Genomic DNA, 18,953 nt, shown 5'->3' on the forward strand with positions numbered 1-18,953 from the left:
ATCAGTCACCTTTTAAAAGACAGGTTTTTCATTTCCTCCAGGTCCATAAATACTTACCCTTGTCTCTTTTTTCTTATCATAAGCCTCTGTATATTTCAGTTAAGTCTCAGCCTAGGTGTGGACTTTTATCCATGACTGGAGCCTCTAGTGTAAAAAGAAAAAAGTTAGAGATTCAGGTTTTCATGACTGTGAATTTCCACATACCAGTCTTTCTTGAATCGAGGACTAGGTGTACCAAGAATAACAGTGGTCCCAAGACTGAGTATTTTGGTGCACCTGTGATGCCCTCAGTCCATTTAAAAAAAATGCTCTTATAACCTTTATCCTTTGCATCGTTCCACTACGGCAGTCTTATATCCAGTGAAGGAATGTACTTATTCATCCCTCTCATTGTAATCAGCTCACATGTAGTACAGTGTGTCACAGCATGACCCCTCCATCCAACATTGGAAGGAAAGGAAGGAGTCACATTTTAACTCTTTTTTTTTTTTATTATTATTGTTTCCTAGCATACGTTGTGTTGGTCAACACTGCTATTGTGTCTACTTTTGTTTTAAGAATGAGTTATGTGAAGCATGAAATACCAGCAGGTGGGTGTTTTAGTATTAGAGATGCTACTTCTATTTAAATGGACATGATGATTCTAAACATGCGTTGTATTTATCCTCAAAGCTGCTTCTCGTTGACAGAGCAGTGTACGAGTTTATAAAGTGGTGTGCTTTAAATATAATTGTTTATCAGTTAGTGTTTGTGGCTAAGGTTAAGTTTTTTCATAATCAAATGAAGCCTGAGGAGTCATGTCACTGCAGTGTGGCATAAAATCTTTTGAAATTTGTGGTAAGTGGGTGCATGCTGATAACACTGCAGTTACATGTGGTTTGGACTTGGTATGAGCATTAATAAGCATAGCCTTACTTCTGAGGATGTGTACAGTGATGACAAAATTGTACTGTTTTAACAGCATTCTTCCTGGAAGGAAAGAGGGTAATGTATCTGGCTTTAAGGTAATGATTGATAGACTAACTTTGATTACTTGTGCCAGTACTACAGATACTCACTTTTTTCACATACCTGTTATCAGGAAGGTTGCCGAAATAGAACTTTAGTTAAAGGGTATGAATCTGTTGCATTTTCATTTTAACCACAAGACAATGAGACCCATCTTTTTGGCATGAGTATCCAATTTTGAATATATTTTTTCATGTAGATATAAAAACAGGACTTTAATTACCCCTGAATGTATTTTCCTAACCTTTTAAGAATGTATGCAGTATGCTATATGGACAAGTTTCTTAATAGATTGAATGATATAAGCAAGGACAATTAATTTGGATTAGAAATGTCTGGTCACTAGACTGTTACTGGAAACGAGGGTAAAAGCAAATTGCAAAAGATGCTTGGAAAGCAATGGGATTTTTGGATACAAGGAACAATTACGAGAAGAAAGTACATAGTTTAAGCGATTGGGCAAAGATGGTAACACAATTTTAGTCTCGAAGTGAAAAGTTGCTTGTAGCATTTTGTTATCTTAACAAATCTGAATACATTTATTTTTCTGCTGTTAAGCATTTTTTAACCCCCCTTTCGCAGATAAAGCATCTTCCCCAGCATTCAAAATGCTGGTTTAGTATTTTTAGATTTCTCCATCTTTTCATTATTTTGATGTACTTTTAAACATACAACAACTGACTTGTTTTTATTTACACTATAATATAATGTTTTTATATGTTTTGAATTAAATTTTTTCCCTATTTCATTACATCTGTGTTGTCTGAATGCTACAGATAGGGTTGTACCAAGAAGGGTGGATGTTTTGGAAATGAAATATTTGAGGAGAATATTTGGTGTGAGGTGGTTTTATCAAGTAAGTAATGAAAGGGTAATTGGTTATGGAAAAAAGGTGGGGTTTGAGATGCAAAGGGTTTGTTAAAAGGTTTGGCAATGGAGAAATGGGAGGAAAGATTGAAAGAGGAATATTGGTGGGTGGAGGGAAACAAGGAAAAGCGGGAAAAAAAAAAAAAAAAAAAAAAAAAAAAAAAAAAAAAAAAAAAAAAAAAAAAAAAAAAAAAAAAAAAAAAAAAAAAAAAAAAAAAAAGGTTTTTGGGGGGAAACTTAGGAAGGTACTTTTTGGTTAAATGGAAATACTTTACCCAATTTTGGGGGTTTTTATATGTTTCATTTAAAAAATCTGAATTTATTTTTCTTTAAGGTTTAAACTCAGCAGATCATCATTCACCCAATTAAAAAGGTTTATTTTAGCTATTTTTTTTTCTTTTTATTATTTGAGACTTTAAATACATAAATGACTGTTTTTTTTTTAATTTAATTATTTTTTATAAATTTGAATATTTTCCAAGTATTCAATATGTGTTGTCTGAATGAAGAAGGGGTTTAAAGAGGGTGGTATTTTGTAAAATTAAATTTTTAATAATTTTGGGTTTGGGGGTTTTCTAGATTAAATATAGTTATAATAAGGTGTTTGAATCAAAATTTTGTTAAGGGTTTACAATGGAGGATAGGGGAAGATGAAAGGGTTGGTTATGGAGGGAAAGGAAAAACTATTGGGGTGTAAATTGATTTTTAAAAGTTTTGAGCATTGGCTTTTTTTAAATATTTTGGAGCAGAAAAAGTTGGAATTGGAATTTTGTTTATGGTTTTTTTTTTTTTTTTTTTTTTTTTTTTTTTTTAAATAGTTTTTTTTTTTTTTTTTAATTTTTTTTTATTTAATTTTTTTTTTTAAATTTTTTGTTTCCTCCTTAATTGTAAAATTGTTTTTTTTTTTTTTCAGGAACTTTAAGAAGGGTGTTTTTTGATTTTGTGGAAGGAAATTTTAGGAATGATAAGGAAAATATGATTGAATGTTTATTTTAATTTAAATTAGGAAAAGATGTAAAATAATGTATATTATATTATGTTTTTATCTTCTTATTACATGAGTAGATTGGTGTGAAGATATGGGCCTTGGTTTTTTGGCGTTCTTCAAATAGGGGAGGGTTGTTAATCTGTTGGGGGGTGGATGGAAAATAAAGAATATTTGTACATTTTATAAATGTAAAATGTTGTTGTGTAAATAGTGTACTTTAATTATTAGTTTAAATTTAGGGGTTGGACTTTATGTATATTTTTTGTGGGTTGGCCATTTCTTTTCTGTTGCTTTAATCCTATCGCGGAAAGCACAAACCAAAAAAAAAAGATTTGTATGTTTTTTATGTGTATGTATGTGTGTATTGTTTATGTACGATGTTAGTAAATATGTATATGTTGATATTATAACGTTTATATGTGCGTTTGTTTTTTATATATGTATTTGTGATGCTTTTTTTGTTTTTGGTGTCTGATGTGGGGAAAAGGTTAAGATAATGATAATAAGTAATGAAAGGGTAAGAGAGATGTGTGGAAATAAAAAAGTGTGGTTGAGGGAGCAGAAGAGGATGTGTTGAAATGGTTTGGACATATGGAGAGAATGAGTGAGGAAAGATTGCCAAAGGATATATGTGTCAGAGGTGGAGGGAACAAGAAGTGGGAGACTAAATTGGAGGTTGTAAGGATGGAGTGAAAAAGATTTTGAGGGATTGGGGTCTGAACATACAGGAGGGTGAGAGGCATGCAAGAAAAGAGTGAAATTTAAGTGTGGTATACTGGGTTCTGTGATGTCAAGGATGAACCAGGGCATGGAAGATCTTGGGTATACCATGGAAAGGTCTGTGGGGCCTAGATGGGATAGGGAGCTGTGGTTTTGGTGCATTACACATGACAACTAGACTGAGTGGTAAAGGATGGCTTTTTGTGTTTTGGCGCTTCACTGAAGCAGGGGTAGAGATGCTTGTTTTCTGGATCTACTGAAGCAGGGGTATTGATGCGTTTACCTGCACGACTTGTGTGAAGGAAAGGAACAGGCAAGTGTGGGGAATAAAACTATGTATGTATGTTGCTTTGTATAGGGGTGGGTTTTGGCATTCTTTTGGCTATCCTTGGGTAAGGAGCTATGGTGGTGATACACATAGCAAAATAATATGAAAAATTTATAAGGAAATGGGCATTTGGCAATAGGCAAACCCACTAGCAAAGTTTTATACCGTGTGCATGCAAATATAATACCTATAATTATGGGATAAAATATATATATAATATATACAAACATTATATTATATATGAATTGTATATCATATGGTGTTTGGTTCATTGCATTACATGACACATGAATAAACCATGGGCCTTATGGTTTTGCCGGGCCTGAAGCAACAAAGGCGGGATTGTTCGCATCGTTTTCTATGTGTGGTGAAGTGATGGAACATAAAGGACATAGCTATGAATGTGTATAGTTACAGTGGCTTCATATTGTTTTGAATTAAGATGATCGGGGGACATTTTGTATCTACTTTGTTTTTCATTTCTTTCGTCTTTTCCTCTCCTGCAACGGGACCACGATCATAGAAACTTTCACTCCATCTTTCCCTCCATTTGGTCTCATTTCTCGTTCCATCCTTGCAATATATTCCGTGGGCAATCTTTCTCAATATTTTTCTTTCCCTGTGACCCAAAAAGATATATTGGAGTGTCAAATGTGTTGGATTTAACGATGAAAAAAAAGGATGGTGGGATTTTGAGGAGGAAACATGAATTGTTTGCTTGAGTGAAATGAAACTCAAAGGTAAAGGGGAAAGTGGTTTTGGGAATTTTGGGAGTAAAAGGGGGGTTAGTGGAGGACAAGAGCAGGGAAGGGTAGCTTATTTGAAAAAGGAGTGGTGGGAGTATGTGATGAGTGTAAGAAAGTAATATTAGATTGATATGGGTAAAACTGTAAGTTTTGGGAGAGATGGGTGATTATTAATGTATATGCCCTGGACATGAGAAGAAAACATGAGAGGCAATGTTTTGGGAGCTGGCAGAATGAGTGTTGTCATTAGTTTTGATGCACGAGACCGGTTTATAGTCTATAGATGGGTGATTTGGAATCAAAGGTGGAGTTTAAAGTGGCAGCTGAGGGAATAATTGGTATACATGGGATGTTTAGTGTTGTAAATGGAAATGGTGAAGAGCTTGTAGATTTATGTGCTGAAAAAGGACTGGTGATTGGGAATACCTGGTTTAAAAAGCGAGATATACATAAGTATACGTATGTAAGTAGGAGAGATGGCCAGAGAGCGTTGTTGGTTTACGTTTTAATTGATAGGCGCGTGAAAGACAGACTTTTGGATGTTAATGTGCTGAGAGGTGCAACTGGAGGGATGTCTGATCATTATCTTGTGGAGGCGAAGGTGAAGATTTGTAGAGGTTTTCAGAAAAGAAGAGAGAATGTTGGGGTGAAGAGAGTGGTGAGAGTAAGTGAGCTTGGGAAGGAGACTTGTGTGAGGAAGTACCAGGAAAGACTGAGTACAGAATGGAAAAAGGTGAGAAGAAAGGAGGTAAGGGGAATGGGGGAGGAATGGGATGTATTTAGGGAATCAGTGATGGCTTGTGCAAAAGATGCTTGTGGCATGAAAAGTGTGGGAGGTGGGCAGATTAGAAAGGGTAGTGAGTGGTGGGATGAAGAAGTAAGATTATTAGTGAAAGAGAAGAGAGAGGCATTTGGACGATTTTTGCAGGGAAATAATGCAAATGAGTGGGAGATGTATAAAAGAAAGAGGCAGGAGGTCAAGAGAAAGGTGCAAGAGGTGAAAAAGAGGGCAAATGAGAGTTGGGGTGAGAGATTATCATTAAATTTTAGGGAGAATAAAAAGATGTTTTGGAAGGAGGTAAATAAAGTGCGTAAGTCAAGGGAACAAATGGGAACTTCAGTGAAGGAGGCTAATGGTGAGGTGATAACAAGTAGTGATGATGTGAGGAGATGGAGTGAGTATTTTGAAGGTTTGTTGAATGTGTTTGATGATAGAGTGGCAGATATAGGGTGTTTTGGTCGAGGTGGTGTGCAAAGTGAGAGGGTTAGGGAAAATGATTTGGTAAACAGAGAAGAGGTAATAAAAGCTTTGCGGAAGATGAAAGCCGGCAAGGCAGCAGGTTTGGATGGTATTGCAGTGGAATTTATTAAAAAAGGGGGTGACTGTATTGTTGACTGGTTGGTAAGGTTATTTAATGTATGTATGATTCATGGTGAGGTGCCTGAGGATTGGCGGAATGCTTGCATAGTGCCATTGTACAAAGGCAAAGGGGACAGAGGTGAGTGCTCAAATTACAGAGGTATAAGTTTGTTGAGTATTCCTGGTAAATTATTTGGGAGGGTATTGATTGAGAGGGTGAAGGCATATGCAGAGCATCAGATTAGGGAAGAGCAGTGTGGCTTCAGAAGTGGTAGAGGATGTGTGGATCAGGTGTTTGCTTTGAAGAATGTATGTGAGAAATACTTAGAAAAGCAAATGGATTTGTATGTAGCATTTATGGATCTGGAGAAGGCATATGATAGAGTTGACAGAGATGCTCTTTGGAAGGTATTAAGAATATATGGTGTGGGAGGCAAGTTGTTAGAAGCAGTGAAAAGTTTCTATCGAGGATGTAAGGCATGTGTACGTGTAGAAAGAGAGGAAAGTGATTGGTTCTCAGTGAATGTAGGTTTGCGGCAGGGGTGTGTGATGTCTCCATGGTTGTTTAATTTGTTTATGGATGGGGTTGTTAGGGAGGTAAATGCAAGAGTTTTGGAAAGAGGGGCAAGTATGCAGTCTGTTGTGGATGAGAGAGCTTGGGAAGTGAGTCAGTTGTTGTTCGCTGATGATACAGCGCTGGTGGCTGATTCATGCGAGAAACTGCAGAAGCTGGTGACTGAGTTTGGTAAAGTGTGTGAAAGAAGAAAGTTGAGAGTAAGTGTGAATAAGAGCAAGGTTATTAGGTACAATAGGGTTGAGGGTCAAGTCAACTGGGAGGTAAGTTTGAATGGAGAAAAACTGGAGGAAGTGAAGTGTTTTAGATATCTGGGAGTGGATCTGGCAGCGGATGAAACCATGGAAGCGGAAGTGAGTCATAAGGTGGGGGAGGGGGCAAAAATTCTGGGGACATTGAAGAAGGTGTGGAAGTCGAAAACTTTATCTAGGAAAGCAAAAAATGGGTATATTTGAAGGAATAGTGGTTCCAACAGTGTTGTATGGCTGCGAGGCGTAGGCTATGGATAGAGTTGTGTGCAGGAGGATGGATGTGCTGGAAATGAGATGTTTGAGGACAATATGTGGTGTGAGGTGGTTTGATCGAGTAAGTAATAATAGGGTAAGAGTGATGTGCGGCGATAAAAAGAGTGTGGTTGAGAGAGCAGAAGAGGGTGTTTTGAAATGGTTTGGTCACGTGGAGAGAATGAGTGAGGGGAGATTGACCAAGAGGATATATGCGTCAGAGGTGGAGGGAACGAGGAGAAGTGGGAGACCAAATTGGAGGTGGAAAGATGGAGTGAAAAAGATTCTGAGTGATCGGGGCCTGAACATGCAGGAGGGTGAAAGGCGTGCAAGGAATAGAGTGAATTGGAACGATGTGGTATACTGGGGTCGACGTGCTGTCAATGGATTGAACCAGGGCATGTGAAGCGTCTGGGGTAAACCATGGAAAGTTCTGTGGGGCCTGGATGTGGAAAGGGAGCTGTGTTGTCGGTGCATTATTACATGACAGCTAGAGACTGAGTGTGAACGAATGTGGCCTTTGTTGTCTTTTCCAATCGCTACCTCGCACACATGAGGGGGGAGGGGGATGTTATTCCATGTGTGGCGAGGTGGCGATGGGAATAAATAAAGGCAGACAGTATGAATTATGTACATGTGTATATATGTATATGTCTGTGTGTGTATATATATGTGTACATTGAGATGTATAGGTATGTATATTTGTATGTGTGGACGTGTATGTATATACATGTGTATGGGGGGTGGGTTGGGCTATTTCTTTCATCTGTTTCCTTGCGCTACCTCGCAAACGCGGGAGACAGCGACAAAGCAAAATAAATATAAATAAGTATATATATATATATGTGTGTGTGTGTGTATGTTGATATGTATATGTATGTATATGTGTGTATGTGGGCGTTTATGTATATATACATGTATATAAGTGGATGGGCCAATCTTCATCTGTTTCCTGGCACACCCTCACTGACACAGGAAACAGCGATTATGTATAATAGATAAAGAAATAGATAAGTAAAAAAAATATTTTCGTCTGATTCACATTCACTCCTGTATTTTATTGTGAGCAGCAGCCTAGTTTAATCTGAAGGTTGGTGCTATTTATGGTGTACTGTCCATTTCAGAAACTATTCAAATCGAGGAATGAGTCGGAGCAATAATAGTACTTACAGAAATGCCCACAGTCCTGCGAGAGAAGGATTCCCATCATTACCTGTAAGATATATTATGTTTGTACTTTTTTATACATAGTCATGAAATCAAAAACTTTTATATGTGTGCCAGTTAGTACTATAAACTTCATATATGAGATTTTCATTGCATACTTCATTTCTGTTACCATCTTGTAACATTTTAAGATTGTGCATGTTTTTCTCCTTTTGTAGGTAGGAACATTAGGCACTAGTATTAGTTAAAAACGTTTGGTAGAAGTATTAGGTAGGAACATTTGGCTGAAGCATTAGTATATGTAGTCGGTTGGAAGATAAGACAGGAACATTAAGTAGAAGTAGTAGGCAGGAGCTTCTGGAAACTCTGCATTAGGGTTACCCCTTTACCAGTAGCCTGTTAAGGGTGAGGTACCAAAGCCTAAGAAGCAGCACTGGAGTTCACCAGGTGTGGAGACTTTCTGTGGCCATCCTCGTGAGGGAGTTTCCAAAGGGAATAGGCATCAGAGATATAGATAGATTGTTAAATCTTTTGTTGATTGGTATTTCAGTGAGTCATCCATAGCCACTATTAAGCAAGTTACTCAGCACCTAACTTTGTGTGCTCTGTAATGCTTTAGATTATTTAAGTTTTTTATGTACATATTTATTATCTTTAACACTGTTGCACATGAGGGAATGAGGACTCACAATATTCCTGAGGTGAACAAGGTACATTAGTCCATCACATGTATATGTCTGTAGTAGCTGTAGATGACTGATACTACTTTTGGTCTTAAAAAAAATTCTTGCATTTGTTCATAAAGTGATTGCTCTATCATACTCTGTCCTCTAGAATAGTAAATTTAGTATCAGCATTTCGCAGTTTCCTGGGATGAGTATTACCGGAAGTACATGAAAGTTTCGTCCAGGTGTATATGTGCGTGTGTGGACACACGGACGTGTATGCATGTACATGTGTATGTGGATGGGTTGGACCATTCTTTCGTCTGTTTCCTTGTGCTTTCTCGCTAACGTGGGAGACAGCGACAAAGTATAATAAGTAATGAATAAATACATAAATGTTTATGATGATTTTGTGATTGTGATGTGTTTGGTCTTATTTTGTTAAGTCCATGTGTCCATTAATGATTCCCAGAAATATCTTATAAACCAGATTGTAAGTCTTATACTGATCCCCATTACAAAGTGAGTTTATGGAAATGCATCCTTCTGTTAGCATTTAAATGACAACAATAATTTTGATTTTTTTTTCACTTGAATTATTGCTGTATGATGTGAAGTACATCAATTAGTAATTCTATACCAACATTACCATTACACAGTAAGAGTGTTGATAGCTGCTATAGATATTTATTGTTTTTGTGAAGTGCAAGGAGGGAGCCCCAATGAACTTGAGTATGGCCAGGGATGCGTAGCTATAATATGCACATGCAGGTAGACCCAGCTATGGGTATTTGAGTACACACCAGGAATCAGGAGGGTTAGTGACAGCTGCTTAGTGAGTCAGCACTTCAGTGGTTGTCACGTTACACTCCCCTGACCCAGGTAGCTGTCTTTCTCTCTGCCTAACCCACATGTGGACTACTGGCATTCTGCTCACTGACATACAATCTTTCCTTGTCATACATAAATTTTGACTAAACACTCACAGCTCCTTCTTTCTAACTTTAGATTTTCCTGCTTTTGGCAAAATGGTAGGAGTAGTAGATAAAACGGTAGGTAGGCGCATTAAGTAGAAAAAAGAATAGATAGCATTTAATAGTAGTAGTCAGTAGGAAGATTAAGTAGGGGCCTGTGCAAACACTGCACTAAAGGGTCCCTCTGCCAGTGGCCTGTTAAGGATGTGGTGCTAATGGCTAAGAAGTGGCACTGGAGTTCACTTGTTATGGGAACTATTGCCGTGGCTACCCCCTTGAGTGAGTTCCAATTGGGAGATGCATCAGAGATATAGATAGACAGAGAATGTTGAGGGTCATTTAATGTTTTGCAGTCAAGTATGTTTAAGGATCATGTAATATTTTTTTTGGTTCCTTAAACTTAAAATAGACACAGAAAAGTTTCCCATGATATCATAAGCAGTAAACGCAGTGCAGTGGTCAAATATATTTTAGTCAGGATATTTTAAAGTTACTCAACAAGCAGGCATAATTGATCACACAATTTTATGCATAGTACACCTTTTCTTACCTTTGGGGTCAACTCTTTAACAATATGTAGGAGAGCACTTGCACATCTTGAGTTAAATTGCTGTTTTGCTCTCCTCCCATGAGATGTAACCATGAAAATTCACCTACTTTAGCCGTAAAGTTGGTAGACGGTTATTCACGGTTATTATATATTTTATTATTATAATACTTTGCTCTGTCTCCCGCGTTAGCGAGGTAGCGCAAGGAAACAGACGAAAGAATGGCCCAACCCACCCACATACACATGTATGTACATGCACGTCCACACACGCGCATATACATAGCTATATATCTCAACGTATACATATGTATACACACACAGACATATACAATATACACATGTACATAATTCATACTGTCTGCCCTTATTCATTCCCATCGCCACCTTGCCACACATAAAATGAAAACCTCCTTCCCCTGCATGTGCGCGAGGTAGCGATTGGAAAAGACAACAAAGGCCACATTCGTTCACACTCAGTCTCTAGCTGTCATGTATAATGCACCGAAACCACAGCTCCCTTTCCACATCTAGGCCCCACAAAACTTTCCATGGTTTACCCCAGACGCTTCACATGCCCTGGTTCAATCCATTGACAGCACGTCGACCCCGGTATACCACATCGTTCCAGTTCACTCTATTCCTTGCACGCCTTTCACCCTCCTGCATGTTCAGGCCCCGATCACTCAAAATCTTTTTCATTCCATCGTTCCACCTCCAATTTGGTCTCCCACTTCTTCTCATTCCCTCCACCTCTGACACATATATCCTCTTTGTCAATCTTTCCTCAGTCATTTTCTCCATGTGACCAAACCATTTTAACACACCCTTTTCTGCTCTCTCAACCACACTCATTACCACACATCTCTCTTACCCTATCATTACTTACTCGATCAAACCACCTCACACCACATATTGTCCTCAAACATCTCATTTCCAGCACATCCACCCTCCTTCGCACAACTCTATTCATAGCCCAAGCTATGGATGTTGTTGGAACCAATATGCCTTCAAACATACCCATTTTTGCTTTCCAAGATAATGTTCTCGACTTCCACACATTTTTCAACGCTCCCAGAACTTTTGCCCCCTCCCCCACCCTATGATTCACTTCCGCTTCCATGGTTCCATCCGCTGCCAAATCCACTCCCAGATATCTAAAACACTTCACTTCCTCCAGTTTTTCTCCATTCAAACGTACCTCCCAGTTGACTTGTCCCCCAGCCCTGCTGTACCTAATAACCTTGCTCATATTCACATTTACTCTCAGCTTTCTTCTTTCACACACTTTACCAAACTCAGTCACCAGTTTCTGTAGTTTCTCGCATGAATCAGCCACCAGCGCTGTATCATCAGCGAACAACAACTGACTCACTTCCCAAGCTCTCTCATCCACAACAGACTGCATACTTGCCCCTCTTTCCAAAACTCTTGCATTTACCTCCCTAACAACCCCATCCATAAACAAATTAAACAACCATGGAGACATCACGCACCCCTGCCGCAAACCAGCATTCACTGAGAACCAATCACTTTCCTTTCTTCCTACACGTACACATGCCTTACATCCTTGATAAAAACTTTTCACTGCTTCTAACAACTTACCTCCCACACCATATGTTTTTAATACCTTCCACTGAGCATCTGTATCAACTCTATCACATGCCTTATCCAGATCCATAAATGCTACATACAAGTCCATTTGCTTTTCTAAGTATTTCTCACATACATTCTTCAAAGCAAACACCTGATCCACACATCCTCTACCACTTATGAAACCACACTACTCTTCCCCAATCTGATGCTCTGTACATGCCTTCACCCTCTCAATCAATACCCTCCCATATGATTTACCATGAATACTCAACAAACTTATACCTCTGTAATTTGAGCACTCACTCTTATCCCCTTTGCCTTTGTACAATGGCACTATGCAAGCATTCCGCCAATCCTCAGGCACCTCACCATGAATCATACATTCATTAAATAATCTTCCTAACCAGTCAACAATACAGTCACCCCCTTTTTTAATAGATTCCACTGCAATACCATCCAAACCTGCTGCCTTGCCGGCTTTCATCTTCCAGAAAGCTTTTACTACCTCTTCTCTGTTTACGGTTATTATATCTACACAAATCTTAACTGACTAGTAAATAACACAGCCATCCCCATTCTTTAGTCAACTGCAATCCCATCTGCTTCACTACCTTTGCCACACTTCATTTTATGCTAGCCATATGTCCAAACTCTCCTCTGTCCTCTCAACCACACTTTTTATTACCACACATCCCTTACCCTTTCATTACTTACCTGATCAAACCGCATATTGTCCTCAGAAATTTCATTTCTAACACATCTACCCTCCTCGTACAACTCTTTCTATCGCCCATGCTTTGCATCCATATGATATGGTTGGGACTTCTATTCCTTCAAACGTTCTCATTTTTGCCCCTTCCCCTCCCAAGAATGTTCTATCTCCACACATTCTTCATCACTCCCAGAACCTTTTCCCCCCTCCCCCAACCATATATGACTCACTTCCACTTCCATGGTTCCATTTGCTGCCAGGTCCACTCCCGGATATGTAAAACAGTTCACTTCCTCCAGTTTTTCTTTGCTCAAACTTACATTTCGGCTAACTTGCCCCTCAACCCTGCTGAACCTGATAACCTTACTTTTATACACATTATTCTCAACTTTCTCCACTCACAAGCATTATGCTCAGAAATATATTAGAAATGCACCAGGTGAAAATATGACTGGGAGGACATGATTGTTTTGTAGTAACTAAAAGGAAAGAGCTTGATGTCAAGAAGGGCTGTATATTTCCACACACTGAATAAACACATGGATGAGGTACATCTAGATAGGCAGGGTGGCAGATATTCAGGGATTTTTACAGAATAAATAGTATGGTTTATACATTATGCACTTGGTTGAGTACTGAGTTGGCAGTCAGGAGAAACAGTTGTTTAACAAGCAAGTGGTATGGTGATTGCTTCCTGCTAGCCTTACCATAATGGCAGCCTTGTTGTAGGTACGCACATTCGATCCCTACAGAATCCATGTCACACCACATGTGATCCTCAGACATTTTGTTTACATGTCCATTTGGTGGTATGGTAACCTGCCAGCTTTCATGGTACATGTCAATGACATCATACATAATTTTGAAGTACTCTCTCCCTCTTATCAATATATTATTGAAATTATTTTCTAGTAGCTGGTTCAAAAATGAGATTTAATCATGAGTGAGTCATTAGTGTGTTACTCTGAGTGGGTAATTAGTATGTTACTCTGTTATAGTTTTGATACTTAGAATTGATATGTAAATAATTTGAATATAGTATTTTTATTTATTTATTAATTTATTTTACTTTGTCGCTGTCTCCTGCGTTAGCGAGGTAGTGCAAGGAAACTGATGAAAGAATGGCCCAACCCACCCACATACACTTGTATATGCATACACGTCCACACACGCAAATATACATACCTATACATCTCAACGTATACATGTATATATACACACACAGACGTATACATATATACACGTGTACATAATTCATACTGTCTGCTTTTATTCATTAGCATTCATTAGCATTTATTTATAGAACAAAAGATGAAGATATTGCAGTGTGAATTGTTTAGTGATTCAAATATCGCAATATGAATTATTTGATAAGTGAATATTCACATAGTAATTTATTGAATTTTGTCAATTTGGTGTGTAAAATTGTGAGATATTTCCCTGACCAAGCAATGCTGATCAACTTTAAAAGATTTTCTGGAATATCTTATTATTTAGACAAGACCCTTTTTTGGAGACCAGATAAATTCATGGTATCTTTGAATTTGCAGAGTGGAGCAAATGTAGAAATGGACGGAGTCTGGGTAGTCAGACCCAATACGTATCAATCCAATCTTCCACCACCTTCAAATGCTATACCCAACTCGGTGCCAAATAGTCAAAGAGGTGGGGCATATTGTTCCACTGCTCCTCAGCCACCTTCTTTGGTGAGTGACTTGGTTGATAAGGATGATATGAAAGACGTGTAAGTAAGCATCAAGCATATAATGTATGTTTCTTGAATTACCAGCTTTGAAGGATTTAATGTTGATCATGCCATGTTATTTAGGGAGATTACAGTAATGACTTTATGCTTCCCATATCCTGTGAAGATCACTCATAAACGTACCAGATCTCATTTTTTATGGTAGAAAAAATATATAGATCAGCTTATTGGTCATATTTGGTCTGTTGATATACCAGTCCTACTCTGTGGTGTGCGACACATTTTCTGACTTCATAAAAGGTCATTTTTTTATTTCTTATTTTTGTATTCAGAAGTGTGTGCAGGGTGCAAGCTCTCCATTAATGCTTGTCAGAGCAGTTGGACCCATATGTGGCAGAGCCCAACTACTTTAACTTATTATCCATGTCCATACTCAGACCACCCATTCACAATTAAAGAATTTTTTTTACCAAAACTGAACTTGAAGCCTAGCAATGTCTTTTACAAAGAATCATTTCCACAGTGGAAGGTGAAATGTGCTGGCACATGGTATTGATGAAAATTACATAAGAAAGTTGACTGTAAGAACTTATGAGGTAATGCAGTCATGAAGACTGGAGTGCACTGCTTTTTTTAAATCACCTAAGATATACCCAGAAGATTGCCTGAGTTGTGTATAGAATAAGCTGCAAAAGCAGCAGGATTTTTCTTCCCTCTCAAGTGATGAGATGGTTTCTTCTTAGCAGCTTCAGGGCCCCTCTTATGAAAATTGGATCAATTTAACTCTTTATGTGGTTCATGTATATTAGCATGAATTTAACAAATAATTGTCTCTAAGGCAAAATGGCCGGGAGTTGTAGATAGCCTTACTTGGTGTTGCAGATCATATCCTTAAGGTATTTAATGTTTTGTGTCAGCAGCTTTCCAAATGAGGAAGCAGAATTGATGCTGCCTTTGCCAATACAAAAGTCAGTAACCCATAAATTGCATAAGTGATCCAATGGGACACATTCTTTTGTGCAAAGAAATTAGAAAAAAAAAAAGATATTTTTGTTCTTTTAGAGTGTAAGTATATTTTCCAGAAGTAAAGAAAATCCATTAAAGGGGCTCTGTTGCCCTCTCCAATTTGTTGGTTGGGTTATGAATGGATCACATTGAGGTGGGTGGGCAAGTTTTTTTTTATATAGAAATAGTTTCAGGCAGATCTGTGCAATGAAACAAAGATCCTCCCAATACAGTCTTTCCTCAACCTGCATGGCACTCATTTCTGTGCAACAGCTCTAGATCCCCTCCACCCAAACCACTCCATAACTAATCACCAAACTCCACATGGAAATAAAAAACTACACTCCTAGACAGGCATGAGCCACAGTGGACATTGCCCACCACTACAACACTACAAAAGCCATTGCAGCTTACCCTAAGACCCTTCATGCCCACAGTGCAACTACTATATAGATGAAAACAAGCACTTGCTACTCAGTTGCCCTGCACCATCTGCACATGGATGCACACACATCACAACAGTCTTATCACCTGTGTTCTTGACCAGTGGACTTGGCCAGCTTTTTGAGTGCTGCAGGAGCCTCATATGGATAGAAGGAACTCCTGTGGCAGGAAGATATACCTAAATGTCACCGGATTTCTCTTGCTAAAAGTTACATTTAGTATGAAAAGTCATGTGGATACTTGGAAGTACTGTCACTTGAAAGAACTTCTCACTCCAAAGCAGTCTCCATTTCCCTGCTACTGGAAGTAGCATTACCTTAGGCTGCAGGAGCCTTTCAAAAGGTCCTTGTTTTACTGGACTCTGCTTGCATGAGGTTACACCAGCTGTGGCAATGCTATATCATTCAGAGTTCGGTCTTGTCAAAGAACTTTTCACTCCATAGGAGTCATCATTACCCTGCTATTAGAAGTGCACAGTGTTGGTTGGCAGGAGCCTGTGGAAAGATGTCCAGGATAATACCAAGACTCTTTCTTAGGAAGAGGTTTAGGTTTGATTATCAATAAATAGATAAATGTATATCTAAGTACAGTACACATTTTTATGTTGCTATTAAAGCATGTATTCACATTTTATATACTATTTGTCGTACACATTTTTTCTTGATAGCATTACTCTTTTCTTTTAAAAATATCTTTATTGTACTATATATTTCACAAAGTCAGTGTCATATTACATAATGATACTTATAATGTTCTATTACCAAAATATATTTATTAATACTAAAGTAATTACTTCTATATTTTAAAACTAAGTATATAGTTGACCCTTGATTTAACAGACTAATCAGGGGGAGAGTTGTCCGTTAAATCGAAAATGTAACCTATGGGCCGTTTTTTAACAATATACAGTAATACAATATTCAGGTCACTTGCTTTCTTTTAACTGCTCTATCTCTTGATGCCATTTTGAATTATAAGAATTTCTAAATTATTTAATTGATAAAGTCACAATTCTTTGTATGCAACCTGACCACACAGTAGCTTGAGGCAGACTGAGACCAAAACAGTCCAATTATACCCCCCCATGACCAGAAATGAGTGTGATACGAAATGTGCATGGTGCAGCATTTGAGATTTTTTCATTTTTTGAGATATTATTATTATACCTAATCACTGTTTCCCGCGTCAGTGAGGTAGCACCAGGAAACAGACGAAGAATGATCCATCCACTCATATACATGTTTATAGATTAATATTAATTAATGTGTTATTATTTTCCCGGTCAGAATTGGAGTGTGTTGAATCTAGGGTTTACTGTATTTTCATTAGTTGGTGTTTTACATTTGGAGAAAGTGGGACTAACTGATATACAACTTTTGTGATGATATGTGTATATATATATATTTTTTTTTTTTTTGCTTTGTCGCTGTCTCCTGCGTTTGCGAGGTAGCGCAAGGAAACAGACGAAAGAAATGGCCCAACCCACCCCCATACACATGTATATACATACGTCCACACACGCAAATATACATACCTATGCAGCTTTCCATGGTTCACCCCAGACGCTTCACATGCCCTGGTTCAATCCATTGACAGCACATCGACCCCGGTATACCACATCGTTCCAATTCACTCTATTCCTTGCACACCTTTCACCCTCCTGCATGTTCAGGCCCCTATCACTCAAAATCTTTTTCACATCTTTCCATCTCCAATTTGGTCTCCCACTTCTCGTTCCCTCCACCTCCGACACATATATCCTCTTGGTCAATCTTTCCTCGCTCATTCTTTCTCTCCATGTGACCAAACCATTTCAAAACACGCTCTTCTGCTTTCTCAACCACACTCTTTTTATTTCCACACATCTCTCTTACCCTTACATTACTTACTCGATCAAACCACCTCACACCACATATTGTCCTCAAACATCTCATTTCCAGCACATCCACCCTCCTGCACACAACTCTATCCATAGCCCACGCCTCGCAACCATACAACATTGTTGGAACCACTATTCCTTCAAACATACCCATTTTTGCTTTCCGAGATAATGTTCTCGACTTCCAAACATTCTTCGCCCCCTCCCCCACCCTATGATTCACTTCTGCTTCCATGGTTCCATCCGCTGCCAGATCCACTCCCAGATATCTAAAACACTTTACTTCCTCCAGTTTTTCTCCATTCAAACTTACCTCCCAATTGACTTGACCCTCAACCCTACTGTACCTAATAACCTTGCTCTTATTCACATTTACTCTTAACTTTCTTCTTTCACACACTTTACCAAACTCAGTCACCAGCTTCTGCAGTTTCTTACATGAATCAGCCACCAGCGCTGTATCATCAGCGAACAACAACTGACTCACTTCCCAAGCTCTCTCATCCACAACAGACTGCATACTTGCCCCTCTTTCCAAAACTCTTGCATTCACCTCCCTAACAACCCCATCCATAAACAAATTAAACAACCATGGAGACATCACACACCCCTGCCGCAAACCTACATTCACTGAGAACCAATCACTTTCCTCTCTTCCTACACGTACACATGCCTTACATCCTCGATAAAAACTTTTCACTGCTTCTAACAACTTTTCTCCCACACCATATATTCTTAGTACCTTCCAAAGAGCATCTCTATCAACTCTTATCATATGCCTTCTCCAGATCCATAAATGCTACATACAAATCCATTTGTTTTTCTAAGTATTTCTCACATACATTCTTCAAAGCAAACACCTGATCCACACATCCTCTACCACTTCTGAAACCACACTGCTCTTCCCCAGTCTGATGCTCTGTACATGCCTTCACACTCTCAATCAATACCCTCCCATTTTACCAGGAATACTCAACAAACTTATACCTCTGTAATTTGAGCACTCACTCTTATCCCCTTTGCCTTTGTACAGTGGCACTATGCAAGCATTCCTCCAATCCTCAGGCACCTCACCATGAATCATACATACATTAAATAACCTTACCAACCAGTCAACAATACAGTCACCCCCTTTTTTTATAAATTCCACTGCAATACCATCCAA

The 18,953-nt window shown here is 38.4% G+C and overlaps 1 protein-coding gene across 7 annotated transcripts in view; it reads left to right on the forward strand.

Moving 5' to 3' along the window:
- The window catches only part of LOC139752900 (uncharacterized), a 172,176-nt gene that overhangs the window by 44,451 nt on the left and 108,772 nt on the right, over window positions 1-18,953 (forward strand). For all 7 annotated transcript variants that reach the window (XM_071668939.1, XM_071668944.1, XM_071668937.1 and 4 more), the window contains exons 13-14: window positions 8,219-8,309; window positions 14,306-14,461. In XM_071668939.1, the coding sequence (XP_071525040.1) occupies window positions 8,219-8,309; window positions 14,306-14,461 (247 nt within the window). The remainder of the gene's footprint in view (window positions 1-8,218; window positions 8,310-14,305; window positions 14,462-18,953) is intronic.

The sequence above is a fragment of the Panulirus ornatus genome, chromosome 13, assembly GCF_036320965.1.
Source record: "Panulirus ornatus isolate Po-2019 chromosome 13, ASM3632096v1, whole genome shotgun sequence".
Taxonomy (NCBI): domain Eukaryota; kingdom Metazoa; phylum Arthropoda; class Malacostraca; order Decapoda; family Palinuridae; genus Panulirus; species Panulirus ornatus.